Source organism: Grus americana, chromosome 20 (genome assembly GCF_028858705.1).
Source record: "Grus americana isolate bGruAme1 chromosome 20, bGruAme1.mat, whole genome shotgun sequence".
Classification (NCBI taxonomy): domain Eukaryota; kingdom Metazoa; phylum Chordata; class Aves; order Gruiformes; family Gruidae; genus Grus; species Grus americana.
In genome coordinates this window covers 6,656,695-6,681,165 of record NC_072871.1, presented here as the reverse complement: position 1 = coordinate 6,681,165, position 24,471 = coordinate 6,656,695, and the positions used below count along the sequence as shown (strand labels likewise).

General features: G+C 39.5%; 1 protein-coding gene across 23 annotated transcripts in view; it reads left to right on the top strand.

Annotated features, from left to right (window-relative positions):
* FNBP1 (formin binding protein 1) overlaps positions 1-24,471 on the top strand; it is a 99,683-nt gene that overhangs the window by 14,754 nt on the left and 60,458 nt on the right. For all 23 annotated transcript variants that reach the window (XM_054849056.1, XM_054849057.1, XM_054849077.1 and 20 more), the window contains exons 2-3: positions 17,786-17,901; positions 22,886-22,942. In XM_054849056.1, coding sequence (XP_054705031.1) covers positions 17,786-17,901; positions 22,886-22,942 — 173 coding nt within the window. The remainder of the gene's footprint in view (positions 1-17,785; positions 17,902-22,885; positions 22,943-24,471) is intronic.

Genomic DNA, 24,471 nt, shown 5'->3' with positions numbered 1-24,471 from the left:
GTGTCACGTTTAAGGTGTCTTACAGATCAGTTGAATATACTAAGTGTCATAGAGGCAGCAAATAAATCTGAGCATAAGACTCCAGAGCACTGGAAAGAGGCTTGCTGGTAGTAGCTTAATATTTTAATATAATAGCAAGACTTTGTAAAAAAACAACAAACCCCCCCCCCAAAATAAAACAAAAAAACCACCAAAACCCCCCCAACCAAACAAAAACCAAAACCGAACAAAAAACCCCCCAAAAACCAAACAAAACCCCCCCCAGAAACCAAACAAAACTGTTTTGAGGTGGGGAGTTTTCACACGTTACATTTGTTCTGATGAACTGTAATATCTAAAGCCAACATCTCTGACGCAGAAAATGAGAACTTTGCCTTTAGTATCTTATGCTTTGAAGCTAAATACTCTAATACCACCTCATTAGAGTAATAAATGAGTTAGAAGTAGATCTAGCAAGACTTTTGAGGAGAGTCTCTCAATGTAATTTATAGGATGTCAACCTTCGTAGCACTTAAACATCTGCTGTTTTAGTAAGTGCATTGCTTAGTGTTGTGCTGTTCCAGAAGTCCCACTTAATTTTTATTTTTTTATTTTATGAACCTGGGAGTTGCTGGAGATCTCATCCCCATTGTGCTAGATAGGCATTGTGCAGTCCAGGCACTGATGGGCCCCGTCTTGCAAATTGTGTAATGCAACCTAAAGACAAGCAAGATAAGAAGGATGGAGTGCACGTCACTCATGGACATGGAAATTGTACACAGGCCTCAACCTATCCCATCCTGTGACTCTTCCAGTCTCGGGAAAAGGATAGTAATTTCTCTTGCACCCATGTTTTTTATGAAAGTTCTTAAGTGTTTTGAAATTGTAAACTACTGAATGTAGTAATGGTAATGGGGTAATGGTTTTAAACTGAGGGAAAAGAGTAGGTTTAGATTAGATATTAGGAAGAAATTCTTCACTGTGAGGGTGGTGAGGCACTGGCACAGGTTGCCCAAAGCCCCCCTCCCTGGCAGTGTTCAAGGCCAGGTTGATGGGGCTTTGGGCAACCCGGGCTAGCGGAGGGTGTCCCTGCCCATGGTGGGGGGTTGGAACTAGATGGGCTTTAAGGTCCCTTCCAACCAAATCACAGAATGGTTTGTATGAGTAGTTACTGTACTTGGAGACTAAGTTAAAAAGTAAAATAGAGGGTATCTATTTTACTGTATCTTCTTACACTGAAAATCAATATAGTATGCTGATAGATAAAATAGATTCTCTATATTAGAATTGTGCTGTTCACTGAATGCTGTAAAAAGTCTGTATGTCTGACAGCCATGTTTGAAAGGATTATTTTTCCAATGTACTAATTAATTACCTTCAAATAAATAGTCATGCAAAAAATGAAAAACAACAACATCAATATTTAATGGCATCTGCTTAAAACCCTCCTGGTCTAGACTTTTGAAGTTGTGCGGGGGTGATATTCACACATCCTGATAAAGAGAGGATGGAATGCGTGTGTGTCTGTTTTCATTTAAGGAGTTAATTACTTACTCCTTAAAGATGTAATTGTGAGATGCCGTACATGGCCCTGCTCAAAAATAATGGGTTGTAGGAAGCAGCTTCATCTTTCTTTGTAGACTGCTGCACTGTGAATATCCATTTGGATGTTACCAGAAAGAGAGTCTGTTTCCTGAATGGGATGAGCTGTCTCCCCCTTTCTGCAGGCAGGCTCCTCCAGTTGAAGCAAGTGTGCAGAAGTAATAATGAAAGTGGGCTGTAATTTTTCTCTTGCTTCAGGAAAGAGTGAGCCCAAGTGACCGACATTTTATTCTGCCCATCACATTGTTTCCTGTTCTGCTGCTGAACAGCGCAGCTACAAACTGACCTAAATTTACAGTTCTCTTGCAAGATGCCAGTCTACTCTTGAGCTATTTGCAGTATTTTTATACGTGAACTGACTGTATTTATTGTTATTGCTATGTTATCAGCTGTTTATTTTGAATGGCAGCCTTATGGAGAAGTTAATTTGTAACAGATTTGCATATATTTATGGGCAGTGTTTATTCCAAATAGACCTGTAGAGTTGGGGAGTCCTTTACTTTCTGGAAACAAAGTGAACATTTGTTAGATTTCCTCCCACAGTAGTGGTAGAAAAGAGCAGTGTTGTGCTTGCCATCCTCTTTTGATACTTCATGGTTTGTTATTGCTGTGATAGGAAAACACAAGTAGCACATTATAATGTAAGCATTCCCTCTGTTTGTTTTTTTTGTTGTGGTAGCCTTCTACTTGATCTTCAAGAACACGAGAAGAGTGGAAATCAGGATTGTGTAGCTGTGTAGTTTTATTCACAAAAATTTACCGCATGTGCTCTGTGCACAGCACACTTTTCTGTGATGTAGTCTTAGAAAAGCAATTAATTAAGAAATACTCCTGTAAAATATACTCTGCTATACTACCAACTCAAAACTTGACCAGCAGCTCCACGTTACTTTTATTATGAAGACTTTAATTATGTTGAACCATAGTTTTAGTCCTTTAACTAATAACATCACAATTTGTGGTGTGATGGTCTTGTTTTTGTTTGTCTTCAAGACAGAATGCTTTTTATTGCCTTCCCAGTAATCAGTCCAAAGTACAGCAAGCAGCTTTACACTTGAAAAAAACCGTAGCACCCTTTCAGAAAATGTCTTTGGTGCCTCGGATTTTTTCAGCCTGCTAACACATTCAGAATACAGGACAAGCAGCTTAAGATCTGAATGAGATTGTTCACCAAATGAGTTGGTGCAGCATATTAATTTGCTAGCACTTCTAAATGCCTTCAGTGTTACAAGAGCCTGCAATGTCACTAAAATACCAGGAGCTTTGTTGGTTCTAAACTCCTTAAAGAACGTTTGAAATTCTTGTCTGCTTGCTGTAGCCTTACCAGCTTTATAAAGAATTTTGAGATCTGTATTTGAAAAATGTTGTGTGTCCTGGGCTTAGCAAAGTAAGAATCTTTTCCTGGCAGTATTGTTTTGGGAGTTTCATTGTGCTCTAGGTTTTACTGAATAGCTCATTATTTTATGAGGCTGCTATTACTGCTTTTATCTAGCTGCCAATGGATACATTTATTGCATGTTTTGATATGTGTTTAATTTCAGTGGACAGTCTAGGATTTATGTTGAGAAAAATAGTTGCCTTTACAGTTAGGTAAACTAACATAATGTGGTTTTAATGAGACTGGATGCAGTCAACTTGATTTTTTTTATGTGTACTTTCCGTTCCATCCTAAGTTCATAAGTTGGCGTTTAAATGCCAGAGTAGAACTGATATGACGCTAAACCATTTTTCCTTTTTCCTCTTTGTGTAGCAAATCAGCCCCCTCCCTCCCACCAAAACAGTTTTCTGTCTGGCAGTTCTTGGAGAAGAGGGGTATGAATGGATTTTAAAAACTACAACAAGTTTCAAACTTTACAAGTCTATTTTTAAGGTCTTAAAATGGATGTTTTTATTTGGAGATTGAACCCAAACGTGTTAGTGAAAGCTGCCTGGATGGGTAAAGCATAATGTTATTACCTGCTGCAGCAGAATTTCCCTCTGAGGTTTATGAACTGGTACTGATTCACTGTTCAGACTGGGAATTGAGTATAACACTATCATAGCTGCATGTTTAGAAATTGAATTAAAAAACAACCAAACAAATGTTTTGTGCTGTCCCTTGTTTCACTGATACTGGATTTAGGCAAATAGATAGTACTGGAAGATGGGATGGGTGGAAGGAAGTGGTCAGACTGGTATAATATACATGTGGCTTTTAATCTTGACTGCAGTAAGCACTGTTTTAAATGAGGTGGTGCTTTTCTTCATGACTATGTCTGAAAACTAGATTAATAGAAGACAACTGTTTACTGATGTAATTCCCATTAGGGTTGTAAAGATGCTTGCTTATTCAAGCATTGTGAAGGCTTGAAATTTGTATCATGGTATCATCATCATTGTTATAGTGTGTGCTATAAAATACTCACATGTTTTTTTGAAAGCCAAGGACATGAGATTGTTGTAGCAAGCAAACTGAATTACCCCGTTTGCTCAGCTAGACTCACCTATCCTGCTTATAAGCAGAATGTCCTTGCTGAGGGAAGCAGTCCTTAAAGGATCAAAGGATGTTGCTTTCTTGCTCAGAATGGTGAAATGTTGATTCCTGACGTTTAGGTTTCCAAATCATATTGCTCAAAAGAGAATATAATTGTTGATTTGTTTCCCTAAAATGTTCTGATATTTTTTACTTTGGGAGGCTGGAGGCTTTGTAGGGAGCCAGGCTAGAAAGTTTGTACAGTCAGTAGATGCCTTACTTTCTAGAAACTGTAATTTTAGGTTATCTTAGTTAGCACAGTATGGTTAGCACACTGAACTTGAGCTTTGTCTGTTGAGGCTCAGTGTGGCATCACTACAGCAGCTTTGTGAGACAGTCGGCAAACCACTGTGTCTTGCTTGCTGTGCTGTGGTTCCTTGCCTGTCTCTGATTTCTCTGTAAGCTGGCCCCTGTTGCAGATCTGCGAGGTGTATAGGCAGCAGTTAGCACAAGTAGGATGCTCTTAGAGCTGGAGGATCTTTGCTGTTGCTACAACTTGCTTCAAATGCTCCCTGATCGGTTGGTTGGGCACTTTAAATTTATCAATGGTAGAGATAACTGTGTTATAAAAGTCTAGTTCTGTATGTTTCATGAATGTCATGTTTATAGGATAGCAAACAGTGATTTCTTCCTGGTTTAGAAAGGTTGGTGACACCTATTCTCTCTATTCTTGTGTGAATGTTTAGTGTGATGGAGTTAAATTTACCTCTTTCTTTCTAGATGCTTGTAATTGTTTCGTGTCCTGTGGAGAATCTCAAGTATCCTTGAGTGAGTAGCTCTGATGGCTCCATCACAGTCCACCAAGCATTGTGCTTGGCTGTCTGCATGCTGCTCTATTGACTCTGCAAACCTGAAATGTGTGTGGGAGAACTTTCTATTGTAATTTAATTGATGTTTTGTTTGGTAATTTGTCTCAGATTAAGTTATTCGTTGTCACTACTGAACAGATGCTTTGTGTGCTTTTGGTGGGGTCAGCATTTTGCACAATATTTCCCCTTCTTTATTCCACCTACTTTGATGCATTCATTTATTTTTGCTGCGATCTTATTGCTGAGAACCGAGAGGGGCTTCTGTTGGGAGGAGGGGAGAACCCAGTGGAGTTTCAGAGGGGCTATATACAGTGGTTATTTGGTTAAGGGAAATGCAATTACTTTTCCTCAGATTTAAACTTTGATCTAACACAAGTTCACACTATAATTAAGGGGAGTTGTTACCTGAAGATAAACTTTATAGAAATGGAATAGAACTGAGCATGTGAGAATATGAGTATGTGTTCTCTCCCTCCAAAGGAAAAGAAACTTTAAATTACCAGAGAATCCTTGTTTATTGATAGCAATATATTCTTTGATGCACAGGTGGATGTTTCTGGTCCCTAGTAAGACATGTTAGCAGTACAGTTGCCAAATTAGTTTTGGTTTGACCATATTTTAGTTTCTTAATCGTAGGTTAATTCTTTGGCCATGCAGGTGATCTCATCTTTTGCAGAGGAGAAGAGGCATGGCAAGATTCAGCTTAGTTTGAGTATTTTATGGTAGTGGGATCAGTCTGAAACAGTGGTGGTGTCAAAATCGAGACAAGTGGCCTGACTCTATGAAGTAGTGCAGAGTACGTGCAAGCGCAGCAGGGGTTGGTCCCTTTTCTGAAGTGTTTATCAGCTGAAAAGCTGAGATGAGAAGGGTAATAGGAAAATATTTGACAGGATGTTAGCTGAATGTCTTGGTTGCCATTTTCATAGCTATAGGAGGAGTTGGGTCTTACTGTAATAAAAAAGCTGTGTGACAAACTCCAGTAGATGGATTTAAGGAACAGTGTCTCTTCAGCTTTTCTTCAGGTCTTTGCTTTCATCATTTTCTATTTCTGACCTTGTTCCAGAATTAATCTATTTTTTTGTCACCATTGTTTGACTCCACAGAGTGGAGCATATGAGTGGATAATACTGAATTATGAAATGCACTTTGAACAGAATTTGTTAACAAATTTTGAAGTGATCAACTTTGTGTTTAAAATTCGAGTTGTATTTATGCCTAGGTTTGCAGACATTTTAAATGCTACATACTCAGAACAACAGTGTCATTTTATCTACTGCATTAGATTTCCTGAATTGTATATATCTCTCTGAGAAGTCTCCTGTTTTGGAAATTTAACTATTTCTTGGATCACAGCAGAAACACCAAATCTAATTTCTGGGTTAGAAATGGAATGCAATGGCAGATAGAAATACTTAAGGCATAGCAGTAATCTTATTTGGTCCTGGGTGTGAAGTGGCCCTTGAAAAATCTAGGACTGCATTTGTAATGTCATGGTATTTAAGATATTCAATGTTTTTTGAACCCCATCTGCAAAGGAGTACTTTTGTCTTTTTCCACTGTTAGTTCCATTTAATTTGGAAAAGGGAGGAGGGAACAGTGAGTTTACACATTTTCACCTTTCATTTGAACTTTAGGGAAGGGCTTTGGACACGCTTGGGGGGAACTTATGTTTTGACCCCTAGCTATTGCCATTGCTCCAGTGATTCTAGGAGGCAGCCTCCAGCTAAGCAGAATTACAGCGATGTTTACAGCATTATTCTTTTCCAAGCGTCTGCATAAACATCCCATAAAGACATCACACCTGCAGTGGAGTTCAGTAGTCAGTTCTCAGAGTGCTTCACAGCTAGAGGAGGAGGTGAAATGAGTCAGAGTAAAAAGGCTGTTCTCTTCTGTTTAATAAATAAATACATCTTTGCATTCGCATCTGTGTAGAAAGCACACGCACGCTCAATTCTATACCTGACAGGTGACTGATTTAATGGAGATTAGAAGATCAGAAGTTTTGCTATTGAGAATACCAGGCATACCTGGTGAGGTCTTTTTTTTTTTTTTTCCAAATGTAGCCCATATGGGCTACATTTAGATAGAGGGAGATCAAGGACTCTTATTTCACAAAGTTTAACAGTGCCACAGATTTTTTTTAAAATTGGTTATATAAAAATAATCAAATTAAATCCCCCCCAAACCAAACAAAAAAACCCCAAACACACACTTGCCCATATATGACTCCTCCAAAGAATTCTACAGAATGGGACTGAAATTCAGGAATTCCTTAACTCCAGCCGCATGCTTAGAGCAGCATCGCATTTCAAAAGGTTTGATATTAATGACAAAATGGGGCACTTTGAGGATACACCAAACAGCTTGGATATCCTACGTGCTGAAGCCAGTATGGCATTGGTTTATGAAGAAGTTGGGCAAAAAGCTAATTTCCCCAAAATACATCCCCACAGACTACTACAGTTTGAAGCATTGTTCTTGTGAATAGGATTCTACTATTGTAATTCAGTATGGGTTTGGATAAGAGGGCAGAATTGCCTTATTTGTGTGTCATCTTTTAAATGGATCAGCAGGCGTGTTTGTTTTTCTATTGTAGTTATCTGTGCAATAAGCAGGAACACTGTATGGTTCATTTTTAATAATTAGTACACAGCTGCCCAAAGGGGAAACTGTGGGCAAGAGATCTTGTTGATCTTTGTTGTAACAGCTGGTATTATTAAGGGAGAGCTTTGCAGAATGGAAAAAAAAAAAAAGAGGATGAAAATCAGTCAACAGTTAATCCAAAGATGTAGCCAGGCACCAAAAGATTTACTGGGAATTAGTTCTAAAATTGCATTTGTTCAAATTATTTCAGAATAGAAGAATGGGTGTGTATTAAATGAGGGAAGTGGGATGGTGCTGGGGAACAGTGAAAAGTTGCAACATTGTCAACTGAAAGATCTTACTGGAACAACAACATATATTTAGCATTGTTACCATGCTGCAACTCCTGAGGGAGGCAGCTTGGATCTGGAGCTCTGCTGCGCTTCATGATTTATGCCATCCCAGCAGCAGAGTGATACGCACCAGAATCTGCTCATTTTCAAAGCTCTTGTTTATAATGCACAGAACAGTGAATCCCTGTGGGTCGTTGCTTCTTTCCATCTGCAGCTCTGGATGCTGTCAGCAAAAACCAAATCCTTGTCCTAGTCCTATTCCCCCAGGATGAGCAGAAGGAAGAGGTTAGCATTGCTTTGTTTTGTTTCTTTGTTTTTTTAAATGATTTTTGTGGGTATCATTAATGCTAATGGTAGAGATGCATCATCTCTCTGGGCCCCAGTAGGCTTTAGTAGTTATGAGCTTTTGCTTACCTTTTGCTTAGCTAATGGGTCAGTATTTTAAGGTCTATATTCTGCTGCTTATGCCCATACCTAGTAGGAATAAGTCACTTCAATTGATTGAATCGCACTAGTATCACCAAAAGGAGAAGCAGCATGCGCATGTTTGTCTTCAGTTTAAATAACTGAACATGTGCAGGAAAAGGTTGAAACGCACTCAGTCCTTCAATAAAAATAGTTGGTACTTCTGACTTCACATCTGGCATTAGTTGAGGTTTCTCTCTTATTATCTTGCTCTTTAAGAGCTTTCTTATATGCTGGGCTGTAATTTGCACATTATAATGTATTTTGAAACAAAACTCTCTACCATTCTGGGGTTTCTTGCGTGTATTTTATAAGCAGAATTGTATGCTTGAAAAAAAGTGTTCATTTCTGAATGGTCTGCTTATGACAGATGGTTCTCATTGTGGTGAAGTCATGCAGTGCCTCAGACCTCAAGATGTATAAACTTATTTGAAGGAAATGAATTGCTGCTGCAGCATGGCCATCTATGAAATGTATCCTTGGACATTGCGAACAAATTTTTTGAGCCTTACCTTTTCCTTATTTGAAGAAAACTGTGCTGTTCATTTTCAAGAGCATGAAATTTTGGCACCTCTAAGATGCACATTTCCTCTTTCAAGAAATGTATCACAACTTTCTTAGAAGCATCTCCCACTGATAACAGCAGATGACTTGTGTCAAGTCTCTAACGCCTCTGTATGGCCTTCTCAGGTAATTGAATAAAAATGAAACAGCATCTATATAATGCTCTATACTAGATGGATATATGTTTTTCCACATGTGCCATCCAGGGCATGTAACCTACATAATTTCACATCAAAATCTCCCCTGTTCCAAGAAAGCCAGGCTTCCCATTAGCCTTTTGTCTGCAAAAGGACCATCTTATTGCCCCTATAACTATCCAGTATCCTTTGATTCAGTTGCTATTTTTTTAATCACCTGTTGGTCATCAGCTTTGTCCTGTTCCACTTGAGCTGTTCACATTCTCCTGTCTTCCCACTCCCCAGAATTAATCATTCCTCTCTGTTGTCTTACCTCTCACAACTACTTTTTAAGCTGCTGCAGTACCAGCAACCACATCCTCTCTTGCATGTCACATCCTCTCTCACCTTCCTTCCTGGCTGCTGTGTTAGCACTGTTGCTTGCCCTGTTGCTATAGAGGGACCACAAGTTCTGCTTTACCACATCCTTTGTAGGATACAGCAGGCTAAAAGGGGGGGAGAAGGCTTGGTTTGACACCAGGATGGCAGAGGCGGAGGGTTTGGGCTGTGGTGGGGAAGGCTGTTTGCTGTAGTGCTGAGAGCAGCCCCTGAACAAAAGACCAGGAGGTTTCTTGCAGGAGCACTTGTTCATCCTGGAGCTCCACCGCCCCTGCACCCATGTCTGGGTGGCAGCGGTAACTCAGAGGCTTCTGGCTGCTGCAGGAAGGAGCAGTTTCAGTTCACAGTTTAAGCTATTAGCAGAGTGTTAGGTACCGAGTGTGCGTGTGTGAGTGAACGTCTTGGCAGTTGATGACACCAGTTGTACTCACACCAGGAAGCGTCCTCCTGTGAACTGTGTGTCAGGTTTTGCAGGGCTTCCATAATAGGTGTTACAGTGGGTCACGGACGCAAGTGCTCGGGCTGTGCTCCCAGTGACCTGTTAGGCGGGTGGAGGTGTCTCGTTGCCGACATGATGCTCTGCGCTGCTGCTGAGGGAGTTGCTCTCCCCCCCTTCCCTGCTTTCAAAATTTACTAGTTGGCTTTGCACTGCTGTTCACTGTTGTGCTCTCTGTAGCCTACTACTACATTTTAGAGTCTGGTGTTGTGCGTCATCTTCTCTACAATGAGGTTGTAAGCTACACTAGTATGAAGACAAACTCAGTATTTTCATTAGTGGGGGATGTACCTATGCAGCTTCACTGTAGGTGGGTCTTTTTTTTAGATATTGCAGTTGAATTTGTTTCCTGTCAACCCTGATGATCTGGTTGTACTCCCAGAACTGTTCTTGCCTCAGCGTGGCTGTAATATTCATTTTGTTCTCCAGGTGCTGGCCTCTGCGCCATACACTCAGGTGGCTTTTCAGAAGTGCTTGTTGTTGGACTTCAGTCAGGTTTCCATCAAGGTAGGGGTTAGGGTATGGCCGAAACCTGCCTGTGAGACAGCACTTCTGCTTAATTAGCAGGAGGGGTCACCCTTGAGTTTGTGGAAGGTGGTTTTCTGGGTGGGGATGAGCATGGTTGGTCTCAGGTGCAATTAGAGGGTTACTCCCTGTTGCTACCTTTGCTGTGCAAAGGGCCTTGCTATTATACTGGGGCAACGTTATTTTAAATCCAAATTAAAATTGTCATAAATATTTGAACTTATTTTGCTTTACAGCTTCAGCAACATGCTGAAGAGAGTAGGCATTTCAAGGCCGAAATATAGACCAGTAACTACTTAATTCATAATGTTTATTGGAACAAGTAAGACAATTAGAGGTGACTTTAGCAACATAAAAGAAATTTCAACATAAAACATAGTCTGTTTCCACTCGATTTCTGGGATCTGCCCCCCTACCCCCCAAAAAAAAGTTTAAATGCACTTAGTTGCCTAGTGGTACAGCAAAGAATCTTGGTTTTGTTTCTCTTTTCTCCTAACTAGATCAAGTTCTGAGGGGAATCACAAGAGATCAAAGAATAGTTAACATTTTGGGCTTTATGGAAAATGAATTTAAGGGCTGATGATGAAGAGCAAGTGGAGGTGGGAAAGTAGTATGGATTTTTCAGGGGTATTGATTATTCACCTGGAGCAGAAATATGCCTGCTGAAGGTGAGAGGTCAGGAAGATTTATTTAATATGTAAAGGTAAAATGAAATAAAACATGTAGATGAATAGATGATCTGCATGAAAAATGCATATGATCATAAATAGTTTTGTGAGTGAAAACCGGATATACAGGGGTAATGAAGTGTGGATTCATAAAAGCAACCAGTGAAGCCACAGTGTCATTTGAATGTAAATCAAAAAGTCATCAAAAAGAGATGGTCTCCCTGTCCCATCGACATGTCTTCCATGGTGCTATTAGTCCTCCTTGTCTGTGCTGCTCGAAGCAAAAGGTTAGTGTCCTGTACTCTGTTTTGTATTTAACATACTTAACATATATAAACAGGGATGTTTGTTTAATTGTTGTTAACTGAGGATTTCACTGACTATAGCTGACAAGTTTTGTGTGGGAAGCCATCTCTCATCTGTAGTGATTTCATATTTTCTGCTCATCTGTTTTCTGGAAGGCTCTTGCAGTGGTAGCCTGTACTTTATGCTTTTTCTTTCATTATTAATTTGCCTGAAGACTGTTAACATTTGCATATAGCTTTAATGTAGGTCTCCGAGGATCTGTGATCTGAATTCTGTTGTATTCTGCTAGCCATACTTAACTGAGCCTATGAAGGTCTCATCCTGTTAATTATTTTTATAATTTGAAGTTGTTAAACCACGGAATCTAAAAAAAGTAATTTAGAATTTGAACACTGTAATGTATTCTTGATCTTCACTTTAATTCCTTTTTGCCTATGGAAATGAGAGAGAGTGTTTAAAAAAAAAAAAGAGGGGGGAGGGAAAGGAGGATGTGGAAGGAGAAGGTATGAACCAGAGGTGAAACTTAGCATTTAGTTCCCTTAGTCCTACTTGTGTTTTTAGGACGGTGAATAAACAAGTAATTTTGGGAGGAAACAGAATTGAACTCCCCGGAGAATGAGGCAGTAGAAAGTCTTCAGATATTCTTAACATTTAAAAAACATGGGTCTTTGATTATGTTGCTGGATTAGAATTCTAGGAGGAATATGCTAAATATAAAGGCTCTGTTTTTCTGTTATTAGCACCTGAATTTTCAGCATACTCTTTCTTCACTACTTGTCTCTGTATTAGCATTCATCTTAATTTTTCACTCCTGCACCACGACCTGTGAAAATAGCAGAAAGAGTGACAGAGTGACAGTTCAGCCTGGTTACTGGTATAGTAAGCACTGCCACCCAAGTCCAATCTGAGCAGATTTGACGTGATGATTAAAACTGCAGAATTAATTGGTAGTCTCTCAGAATCTAATGTTTTGTTCACACTTGAATAGAGACCCCAGGAGTTGTGGCCTAGCTGGGTGGTGGAGTTGGACTCCTTGTCATCAGCCTTTCCGTTAGTGAAAAGTGCTGACCAGACAGGGGAGCACAGTGACCTGTGTGAGCGGTGTCTGGCTGCAGCAACACTGAGACTAACTCTGGAGAAGAGTGAGGACACCCCTTTTTTATTTCAGTAGATGGCAATGCTGAAGCCCCTTGTTGGCAAATTAAGGTCCCATCCATCACTGGATCTGAGCGAGCCTTGTGTTGAACTATTTCGCAATAGATGGAAGTATTCTTGAAAGAGGAAGGAGTATCTTACTGAGCTGATCTTCAAAGACCTCAACGGATAACACTTTCTTTATTGCTCAATAATTGGTTGTACTCCATGTTATGTGGCTTGGAAATGGGAAGAAAGCTTTTCTTTCTTTTGTTTTTTTTTAATGCTAACTTTGTTCTTCCCAAAATAGTTTGCATAGCTGGGGAATGTGACTTCAGGAGTACATTTGAAAAGTGAGGGGATCTGACAGCTTAAAGTAGCCATTAAAATGAGGAAAAGCAAATAGGCAGCACTATTTCCATTTTAAGCATTGTCAGTGTAACAAGCATGCAGCCGAGTTTCAGAAAGAATGCACGAACGTGAGGTTATTTGGGCAGTGGTAAAAATACTGGGAGAGTTAATGGAAACAGAAGTGAAGTTTGAAACACACTTTGCCTTAGGGATAAAATTTTCAAAGCATTCTGGGTACTTGGATGTCCAATTCCCATTCAAGTTAATGACTGAAGTTCTTCTTTCCTCTTTTGAGCTGTAATTTTTGTGTGCATGCTCAAGAATGTGTTAAGCTCTGAACCAATACGAAGAGACTGTTTCAAGCGGCTTGCAGCAGAGGTTCTGCTTTCCCACCCATGTAAAGTCAGGTGGGTCAGCTCCTATATTCAAACTCCCCCATCACTTGGGGAAGGCATGAAGTGTTTGTACTGGCACATGTTGCTGTCATTGGGAAGCCGGTGGAGTCGGATGAAGAGGAGTGTGTTACAGTTGTATGGGTAGCTAATTACGTGCATATCTTGATTGTCAATCAAAAGTCTATTCTTTTTTATTAAGCTGTTGACATCACAGTGAGTATAGGGACTTAAAAATGGGAGAAGTGAGATTTGTGCTTCTTGTCTTGTTTTCTTGCTTTTCTTGAACAATGCTAAAACCTTGTGGAATTTATTGTTTTCTAATGTTATCCCTAACTGGAAGGGTGAGGAGGCTGCAAAGACGAACAGAGGAGAATATGCATATAGAAACTGAAAGCTGAAACAGCAGCTGATGGAGGTACCTGAGCCATCTTCCAGCTGATGACCAAACCTGCAGAGCTGTAGTTGCAGACTTTACCTGCTAAATCTATATCCATCACTGGCAAGGATGGTGCGCTTTGTGCTGAAACCACGTGATGCTCTCATTAGACTGCTCCTGGTTGTAGAGCTCCTGCTTCTTTTTGTAATGTAGATGCTTCCTCAGCCACCAGCTTCTTCCTGGCTTAGGTGGGACACCAATACCTTTATTGATCTCCATGTTTGAAAATCCTCATTGAGTTTTACTGTTTGAGTACGAGAAGCTTCTTAGGTCTGGTGCTACAAGTTCTTACGTTAACCAAAGTACTAGCTAATTTACTGATGGCGTTGCCTCCTTCATGAGATCTTTTTTTGCTGGCATTAATTACTATGAAGAGCTTTTTAAGCTATAAAATGATTATGGAGTTCAGTGAAAACTGAAATGAAACATAGTACTGGAGTTTGGGAATATTCTGAAGAAATTTTCTAGCAGTCTGCTTCTGGGAAACCTTTTGTGGGAGGCAGTCTATTATGGAGAACAGTGAAGATCTCATTGTGAAGAATACTAAAACTAGACCAAATTTGCTTCACAATAGTTGAGATTTTTTTAACTCTTCAGCTTCCATGTGATAATGCATTTTTGTAATGAACTTTAGAAATACTAAACCAATAAAAAATAAAATCTTTTCAATATTGATTGTTTGAAGGCATGATATTGTTAATTACTCTGAAAAATCTCCTTTTAGAAACTCTGGTTTTGCATTGATTGCATGTATCCTTGGAGTTTGGGATTTCATAAATTAAAGGTTATGCTTTACGATCAAAGCATTCTGTGTACTGTCATCCCTACGGTTCATTAGCTTTAACACAGAGCCTTCGCTTACCTTCAGCTTGCTGCGCAGATCCATGAAACAAGGAGGCCTATCTGTGTTTGGTGCCTCTGACTGCACTGCCTTTCCTTGGAATCTCATGGTCAGCAAGTGTTGATGTTGCCAATTTTACTGACTTTTTTTTTTTCATCCTTAAGGAACACAGAAAAGAGAACAGATAATGGCATACGTGACCCCAGCGTAACAGGCTGTTGTGGGGCGTTGGCTGCTTAGTGGAATGGCACTTGGGCCAAAACTGTTCCATGTCCAGAAAGGGCAGAAGCTCTTCTCTTTAGCAAAGTCTGCAGAAAGCTAAATTTCACCTTGCCTCGCTTCGTGACAGCAGAGTTCAGTGCTTGTTTATCTGGTTGAGGTTCTTTTGGTTACAGCTTGACGCAAGACAAGTGTCATTGCTCACTGTGTAAATAGAAAGCTAGCATCTTCACACAGTTGGTCTGACAGCTGTGTCGTGGTGCATTCACCTTTGCACTGCACATCATGGAGTTTTCTTTCGCCAAACTTGACATAGTAAGGCCGCTGAAGCAGTCCAGCAGATCCATCTATGGAATAACAGACCAAGCTGAGGCAGCTACCTGGAGCCATTTTCAGGTTTTTATTCATACTCTGATCTAAATGATGCTCTGAGAATGGAGTCAGGGTGGTGGCGATGGTGGTGGAAGAGGTTTGGACAAGCTGCCACCAATATTGCCTTTCCAGGGTGAACGTGCTCTATCTTTCTGTGCAGTCAGCAGTCTGAATTATCTTGAAGGGCAAGATTTCCTTGAAAGGCATTCTTTCCTATGGGAAACCATGACCTTTCTTCTTTGGATGGGGTTACAGTAGGATGCTAAGTTAGTTTCTTGCTACTAATATGGTATATCTGATAAAGGTGGTTTAATTTGTTTACAGGGATTATGGAGTGGATTTCCCTCCCTGAGATTTCCCTTCTCAAAGTTGGGAGTGTGTGTGAATGCATGTAAACTTGTGAGTGATGCACTGCCTTGTGTGGTATTTATTTTATATGCATGTGTTTATGTTAAATAATGTAAATTCAGGAAGAGTTAGTGTGGGATAGCTATAAGACGTCTTTATCAGAAACCTTAAAAAGGTCATGCTTGCATTACTTTTTGATGCCAGCATAATCTGAGAGATGCAAAGGTTGTATATTTGAAGCAGAGCAGAAGGTGCCTCATTGTGCTAGCATTGTGCTCCAGACAGCACACCGTGTTCCTTCCCGATGGGAGCCCTCTGAGAGGAGGAGAGGTCCATGCTGTTACCCATGTCATCTTTGTGTTCTCCCCAGCTGTGAAATTGTCTGGAATACGGATTTGTTTATATGCAAATATGTACTGACTTAGTACACCTCTTCCCTTTCTGCAGAATACATACATCCTCTTTTTGAGTGAATGATGTTATATTGGTTTAAGGATGATTTATATTATTGGAAGGCAGGCTTTTATTGTGTAGTTTGAATATTCTTTTTTTTTTTACTTGCCCTTAGCCACTTTTTCTTAGTTCTTGGAGCGCAAGGCTTAAAAGTTCTTTACAATTTTTGTAACTTTATACTATTGCCCTTTTGCTGTTCTCCCCCCCAGTGCCTCTTTAATTGACTAATACTGGCATAATTTAAACTGAAGCCTAGTCTGGTTTTGCTGAATTGGTATAAAATAATACCTTATGATAAAGCAGAGCAAATACGCAGATATACAAACCCTATGTGTCCTATTCCCTGCACACTACCTGCTGTTTTAACTTGCTTCTTGCTAGGGTTTTGCACTTCTCCTCTTCTAACATGGTTTTCTTTTTCTCCCCTTCAAAATGCAGTAAAACAGTTTTGTTAGCAAGTAGCAGCTTCTGTGTACGTGACTGTTTTGCTCAGTGCTGGAGGAATCTCCTGATACCAATCTAACTTACTGTCAGAGCTGCATATGCTACAATGCAGAAAGTGGTATTTGCCTAAAAGCAACGTATTCTAAAAGCAACATATTCATAAACTAGGCTTTGTAGTAGTTGGTTTTTTTTTTTTTTTTTTACTCTGTGTATCTAAGGAAGTGGGCTTGCATTGCTTCGATAACATTCGATGATAGCTCTACAAACTGAAAGCCATAAGGCCAAATCTTTGGCAGATAGAAAGAAGCATCACTTTTGTCAGAAGCCTTAATTGTGGCAGCTAAGCATCTGACCCGAATCTATTGCTGGGTACAATTTTTTGGAAAATATTGTAAATCTAACCTTTGTACTGCAGATGTACAAACTTATTCTCTATTTTTCCATGTAAGCCCTAATGGAAGCTGATGCCACATAAGTCAGGCTGATATCAAAGACCTTGTTTAGACTGTGTTTCTGTCAGGATAACTATTCAGCATATCACAGTTTAAAAAATATTTTTCAAGTAGAAACATTAACTTCTGAAATGCTCTGTGGATGGTTATGGAATTTGAGTGTTGTTGAAGTAACCACATTTTAAAAAATAAGGTAATTTTAGGTTAAATCTGCAGATAGTAATAAGCTGGCTTGGATAATTGATTTGGATTTAGAATTGCTTAATTTCTCTTGGCATTTGCAAATCCCAAGCTGACTTGTGGAATGTTCTTGATTGAAAAAGATTTTATTGAAAACATGTGTGACTGTTTTTGAGGGCAACAATATTTGAAGAACAAAGTAGCATCTGTATATAAATGGAGGTAGACAAGAAAACTTACTGTAAACAGCTAATGTCATTTTTTTGTGGTATCATTTGTGAGTATGTCTTCTGTTTTAGAACAAAACAGGCTACAGAGGAAGTAAATTCTGTTCTGTAAAAAGATCGTTAGCTGTTCTAAATGATATTTTTAATTCATAACACTGACAAAGCTTGAAAAACTTTCATTTTTCAGACGAAAATGAGAATTATTAATTAGGAGTAGACCTTGAATTCACAAAACTTCTATTAACTCTTCAGAGTAAAATAAAATACTGGCAAGACTTATCTATTTCTTATCCTTTGTCTAAGGATAGAAGATGGCATTCAGTAGAATTGCTAGGATTTCTGAAATGAAACTGATTCAGAAATGAGGAATGTTATTGAATTGGTCTCATGTTAAAAGGCATACTTCTGTCGATTAAAACCCAGTGTCATTACAAAAATGTCTAACTGTGGTAATGGAAAATATTAATAACACTTTATGGTGATATGTACTTTGGAGATTATTTTTAGTTATCTCTCTGTTCAACGAGACTAAACTATTTTTTTTGATTCATTGCAGGACCAGTTTGACAACTTAGAAAAACACACGCAATGGGGTATTGATGTTCTGGAAAAATACATCAAGTTTGTAAAAGAAAGAACAGAGATTGAACTCAGCTATGCAAAGCAGCTTAGGTAAGTTGATATATAAAGTTCTGGACTTTGAGTTGCATCTGTTCAGAGCCTGTAATCATCTGTAAGTTTACTGTTACAGTGGTGGTAATTTGGTTTATAGTAATGGCTTTTAGAGAATAGCTTTAATTTAGAGAATGGAAAGCTAAAGTTTATTTAAGATACTGTTTTATTTTCTCTGCTAAAAATCATGCTTTGTGAAAAGAAAGGTTATTTAGGTGACTGAGTAGCATACTAGGGGCTTACTCACGATTTATGTGTGATTAATGGCTCAGGCTTTGAGGATAGCATTGTAATGTTTTCCATGAAATTAGGACTGCTGTGTGTAAATGCTGAAGGGTTTAAGAATTCAGCAGAATAATGATCATTTGTTGTAAGGCTAAGTTTAGGTTTTTGGTTGTTGTTTTTTTTTGTAAGACAGGCTTTTTTTTGAACACATGTTGGAGAAACTGCAGATCAGAAAGTCAGTATCAGCCCTTGGAATTTTTGTCTATGTAGTTAGCCAGGTTGCAGCCCGAGATTTGAACTTGAACAGTTTTATAATCTTGCCACTGTTCTTACCTTGTATCTACTGAACAGAGCAGAGATTCTGTGAATTTCTCAGGTAGCTAAATTACTGGAAATTCCTGCTATGTATGTTCTACATGTCTGGTTCGACCATCAGGTTGTAGGTAGAGCCGAGTGTATGTGAACCAGACCCAGAAAACATATTCCTTGAGGTCAGATCCAGTGTAAATGGGGAAGGGCAAAGAGAAGGGGTGTTAAGAACCCTCCCACAATGAGTAGCTCCTACCCTGCTTTTCCCAGGAGGGTATTAAAAATGAGAGGTGAACAGGGGTTAGAAGGGAGAACAGCACGCAGACAGTCCTGCTGCTGCGGAGATGCTGTGGTGCAATATTGTTGGCAGCCACTAATGTCCAGGGTGAGAAGCTGTAGGTGGTGGAGCTGACTAGGGAGGGGAGCGTAGGACTAATCTTTCCTAACCCCTCCAGTAAATCCATGCCTTTTTGTGCATGACTGTAATACATATTAGAACTCCTTCCATCTTCTTAGTATTTATAGAGATTGAGATCTGAGGTTCTAGTTGATCTGTGTATATCTAAAGCACAATATCTATTAAAAAATAAATCACCCAGAATTTTTGATGCTTGTATTAGAATGGATTTGAGATGCCTGATGGCTTGTTATTTACGAGGCTCTGGTAATTGATAAAACCTTGCCTTTATGTGCTTTCTCAGGGGAATGCCACAAGGATTCCCCAGGGTTTCTGCTATAGACAAGCAGGAAATGGAAAATGACTTATGCAGGAACAAATTGCTCACATCTTATGGAGATGAGAAGAGATTGAATTACACAAGCAAAATGAGCTGGAAGAAAGAGAGTATGACTGGACTGGGAAACCCCAGCAGAGTATCTGTGGGAGCTGGCCTGTCTTATGAAGAATCACAAACTAGGCTCACTGAATTTCTTAGGATGAAAAATTTCAGGTGTAAAGAGTGTAATTCTGAAAATAAACACACAAAGTGTTTAAGGAAAGTGGGAGATAGTCACAGGTAAAACTATCTAGAAACTCTGAACTGCTAAGTTTTATTTCTTACTCTGTCCTAGACTTCCAGAACAAACTTGGTCAATTTGTTTCTTCTTTCTCTATTTTAATTCCCCATATATAGCTGCGTTTGTCTCCCCCACCCACAGGTATGATTTGAGTACAAATACTTTCATCCCTGAGGAATTCTTAAACACAGTGCTGTTTGCATTCATCTAAGAAGTTAGAGGTATAAAAAAAACCCAAAAATGTATACTTGCCAAGTGTTGAGATAAACCAGTGCTGGACATTAAAAAAAAAAAAAAATTAAATTACCATGGATCTGCTTCTAATAACTCTCCTCTAGCCGAGTGCAAACCTTTCTTGTATCACGTCCATTTGTGTAAAGGGCTGCAGCACATCACTGCATGTCATAACATGCAGACATACTATTAAAAAGGGACAAGTTAACACAAGGTACTCCTGTGGATTTAACTCAAAGTTTTATTTATAGTATAAGTAAAGCTGCTGAACTTTATTTTCTTTTGTGAAGCTGGTGTTTTCTGCTTGGTCTCTGGGCTCCCTAGCCTAGCTGCTATTCTTGTCTATCTACATCTCAGCCTGGTCATCTGTTGAAGCTTGTCTTCTATTTAAAACCATTTATTTTCTTCCTCTTTATAATTGTGCAGATATATATGTAATATTTTGTTTTAAAAGTGTTAAGTTAAATCTGATGCATCCTGCAAGTATGTAGATCTAGCTGGTTGCACCAATGGAAGAAACTCCCCAGCATCACATACCTACATATCATGCCTACATTATTCAATCATTTACATATCTACAGTCAGTCTTGGCTTGAGCTCAGTTCAGATTTGACATGATTGTTTTCTTTATAATTGTTGAGTCATTAAACTAGACTGGGAAGGAAGGGATGCAGAAACTATGGTAGAGTGTTCACTTGTTGCTGTGTTTTGTTTTGAACTTCTGTTGGATGTTGACTTGCTGGATGCTGTGCTGAGTGCTGAAGTAGTGTTTCGTTGTCCTCCTTCCCTAGTCTAGTCACTACTTACCTTACAGCACTTTGTGGTCATCAGAAAGTGTGTCAAAAGCCTCGCCTAATCTGATGATGGATAGATAACCTTGAGGAAGATGTATTGGGGAGAAAAATGCTGAAGATACCAAGATAATCTAGGAATCGGGAACCTCTGATAGATGATAAATTTGAGAGAAAGAGCAAGATGTCAAAGAAGTGGAAATAAGGGAGCAGAAAAACAAGCTAGAAAAGGAGGAAAAAATGATGCAGTGTGAAAGGCAAATAGAAATGTGATTTGGAGACAGGTGCCCAGGCTAGCACAGAATCTTTCCAGAATTTCTATTTCACTGCTGATCTTTGTTCCCTCTTTAATCACTGTTAGCTCTGAAGATGTCATTCTTCATGAGCTTAAACTCGGGAAGTGCCAGTGTTCTGGTCATGACACTACATGATTGCATGCTGAACTTCAACGTGAGAGTCATATTGACTCTTACTGGATTCAGTATCACTTCTGGATTCAGTATCACTTCTGGTTTTTTGTGTGTATCCTAGTTTAAAGCCCTGCCTACACTTTTTATTTTAAAAAAGGGGGGAAAATTGAAAAACTCAAATATATAGACATAGAAAATAATAAAATGTTTAACCTAGACCCTAATCCTTGTTACATGCTTTCAGAATCTTTTTTTCTGTGAAAGCATACTGTCTGGATTTTTTTGCCCTAACTCTGTCACATTTCTACACCTTTAAAGGTTTACAAGAAGACAGTAGCTCTGTGTGTCAGAATTAATTGGGCAGCATGACAGTGCAGGAACAAGTGCATTTTGAGTGTGTGTGAAAGTGCCTTATTAGTGTGGTCTTCTGTGCATGTTTTCTTGTGGCTTTTCCTTTCCTCTTTAAGCAAGTGTGTGGAGGAAGGCATTCCCATCACATACGAGGAGTGCTATAAGATTTACTGTGGTCATGCAGAACAGTTTGCAGAATTCCTGCCATGCTGGTTTTCTTTGGTTGAAGCTGCTGTATGCATAACTAGAGAAAAGTTCATTGTTTTGGAGCATCTTCCTTTCAGAGAAGGCAGAGACTGGAGAGGAGATGCTCATTTGGAACCCTTCCAGTAGGGATATTTAAATTTAGAGAAACACATGTTTGTCTGTGCAAATCTGCCAGGGTTCTGGCTACTACTCCAGGCAGATGCTTCTTAATTCCTTAAGAAGAACAAAAGGAATAAGAAATGTGAGACAAGAGGCCCTGCTGTCCCCCAGTTAGCAGTAAAACCAGCATGCAATGGGAGTAGGTTACACCTCTGAAAAAGCAGTTTCTTTTCAACTGGATGCATTCTGGGAGTCCTCCGAAGAGTAACCCACCTTGTAAAGCTAAAACAAATGGCTTCCATTTCACAGTCGGGTAGCAGGCTGCAGGAAGGCATATAGTCACAGGGCTGAGTTTAGAGTAGAGGAGATCTCAGTACTGCAGCACTAAAAAGGTCTTAAAATTGTTAAGTAAGTTTTATCAGCTCTCTGTTTTGCATTGTTTAAAAGATGCGTGGCGTTGTATTGTGCTACAGTGTAGTATGCATAGTAATGTTGAGCTTTAAGTATCAGCAAGGTGTGTTGTGTGTTAGGTGGGCAGCACCCATTTGCTAAACCCTCGCTGTGCTGCTGGCCAAGGGCTTGCAGCCAGTGCTCCCAGGACAATGAAAGCTATGTGCTAACTTTCAAATGTGCTAACAGTTACGTTCAAATTTCTTATTCAAGATCACTTGAGCATATCAGTCTTAAAATTAAATCATTAGTTGGATGTTGGGTAATGAGACATTCAAGCATCTGTGCTAATTGGGATAACTAAATTTCACGTGTCTCCCAGCATCAGTTGATAATCACAAAATGATCCCCCTTTTGTCATCTCAGTGCAGCTTCCCACAGCTTTATGAAGATTTTTCTCTTCCTTGGAAGCATCCTGCTGAAGGTGGGCAGATTTGCCTGACCGTGAGTGTCATCTGCTGCAGCAAATACCACTTTACTGAGCTGGCTGACCTTTGGATATGGAGTAGCACCTTCTACTGGGTGGAGTTTGTAAAGCATGCCTGTGTCTTCTTATTTTTACTGTAAAAGGCTCTCTCCTTTAGATCAGGTGAAGGAGACTTGTGCATCAGCAGAACTAGAACTCAGGTGTATTGACTTCATCATGACCTTAATTTATTAACTTCTCAGGTTCAGAATCTGCTATTTTATTGTGATTATAGAGACTGAAGCATTGTGCTTTCTTTGAGTGCTACCGCAACGCAGTCAAAGCCTAGTTGCAGTCATACTTCTGACGAGGTGCCTAGTCACTGCAAATAAAGACTGAAGTCCCGCAGAATGTGTGTGCATGCAAAGATTATCCAGTTAAAGGAAACTTTAAATATAATTATATATATGTATTTTTAATTTTAGGAATCTTTCAAAGAAGTACCAACCCAAAAAGAACTCCAAAGAAGAGGAGGAATACAGGTATGTTCATGATCCACTGCTGGGTGAGCATGCATTGACAGAGGAAGGGGAAAAGGTTGGGTTACCAACTAGGATTTGGCTTGTAAACCAAAGATTTTAAAGTCAAGTGAAAAGTATAGAAATCATAGATGCAGAAATAGGCTGGTAAGGTAGATACTAAGGAGTGGATTTGGTCTGTAACTACTCAATTCCCTTTATATGTTATGGTTTCTGGATGCCTGGTTGGTGGGGGTGGGGGGTGGGGGTGGTTTTGTTTTTAACGTGTACCTTAAAAACTTCCCAGACTGCATAATCCTGGCTCTTTGAAGGGAATGACCAAACTCTTAACTACTTTCAGCAGGAACAGAAACAGTTGTTAATGTTAGCATGAAACTTGAGCAGTCTGCATAAGTATTAAATTACTCAAATGGACTGACAACACAGATTAGTAACTTACTAAAGGGATAATGTTACAACACAACAGAGAAACCAGTGGCCCTTGAAGAGTAAGGTGAAGGATGTAGTTTGTACTCTCAGTATCCTGGGATGGATTGGCATCTGATTTGCTGCTCTTGGAGGGTGTTGCATGGCCTCAGCTGTTGATTGAGATGTTCAGACTGTATCTCCCTGGTGGCAGGGGACTAGGTAGTGCTTGCAGATAGCGACTGCCACGTCAAAGCACAACTCCTTTGCTGAGTGACACTGTGGATGGGGATACAGGTGATGTGATGATAGACCACATGTCACTAAGAACATTCCTGCCCTTAGATGAGATTCAAGATATTCTTTAAAGAGAACTTTCTGGAGGAGGAGCTTTCCAACAGATGGGCTATAAGCCAGAGTAAGAACCTTTTCCTTAGAGCACTCTGTTTCTCAACGTCAGTGTTTTGTAAAGCGTCAGCTTTGAATGAAGGCATTACGGAGTCTGACCCTGCAGCCTTGTATTGCAGGAGGCTGTGCTGCCTCTGGAGAGCCTGGCAGCAGACTCAAACCTTTGACCTTGAAATTTGAAACATTTCAAATGAGTTTGGGTACGAATGCAACTGTATGATTATATTAATCTAGATTTTTGGCTCAGTCCCCCAAGCTGTATACAGCAACTCTAGTGGCTTGTATTAACAGAGATAACAGCTTTTTCATTTTTTTTTTAAAGTATTTTTAGTTAACATTGTTTGGGAATCAGTTATTTCCCGAGATATTAGTTATTTACACAAGGAAGCTTGTGTTACCAGCACATCAGCTGTTTTGGTCTGTACCTGGGATTAGGAATAAATCTGCCTTTGGGTAGTTGTACTATAAATAAGTATTTTGAGTTTACTACAACCATTTTTTGACACATCTTTCACTGCTGGAAAAGAGTATTAGAGTTAAATGATTCATGTGATGTGGCACAGAAGGTCCTGTGTATCCTCTGCCCTTTTAAATATAATGTTCACCTCAGTATAGTTTCCTCATGTCTCTAAATAATGTCTGAGGATTTGTCATGTGACCTTTGGGTGCCTCGGACAGTGCTTTGAGACAGTCTGTCTAAAAATGATCTGCTTTCAAAC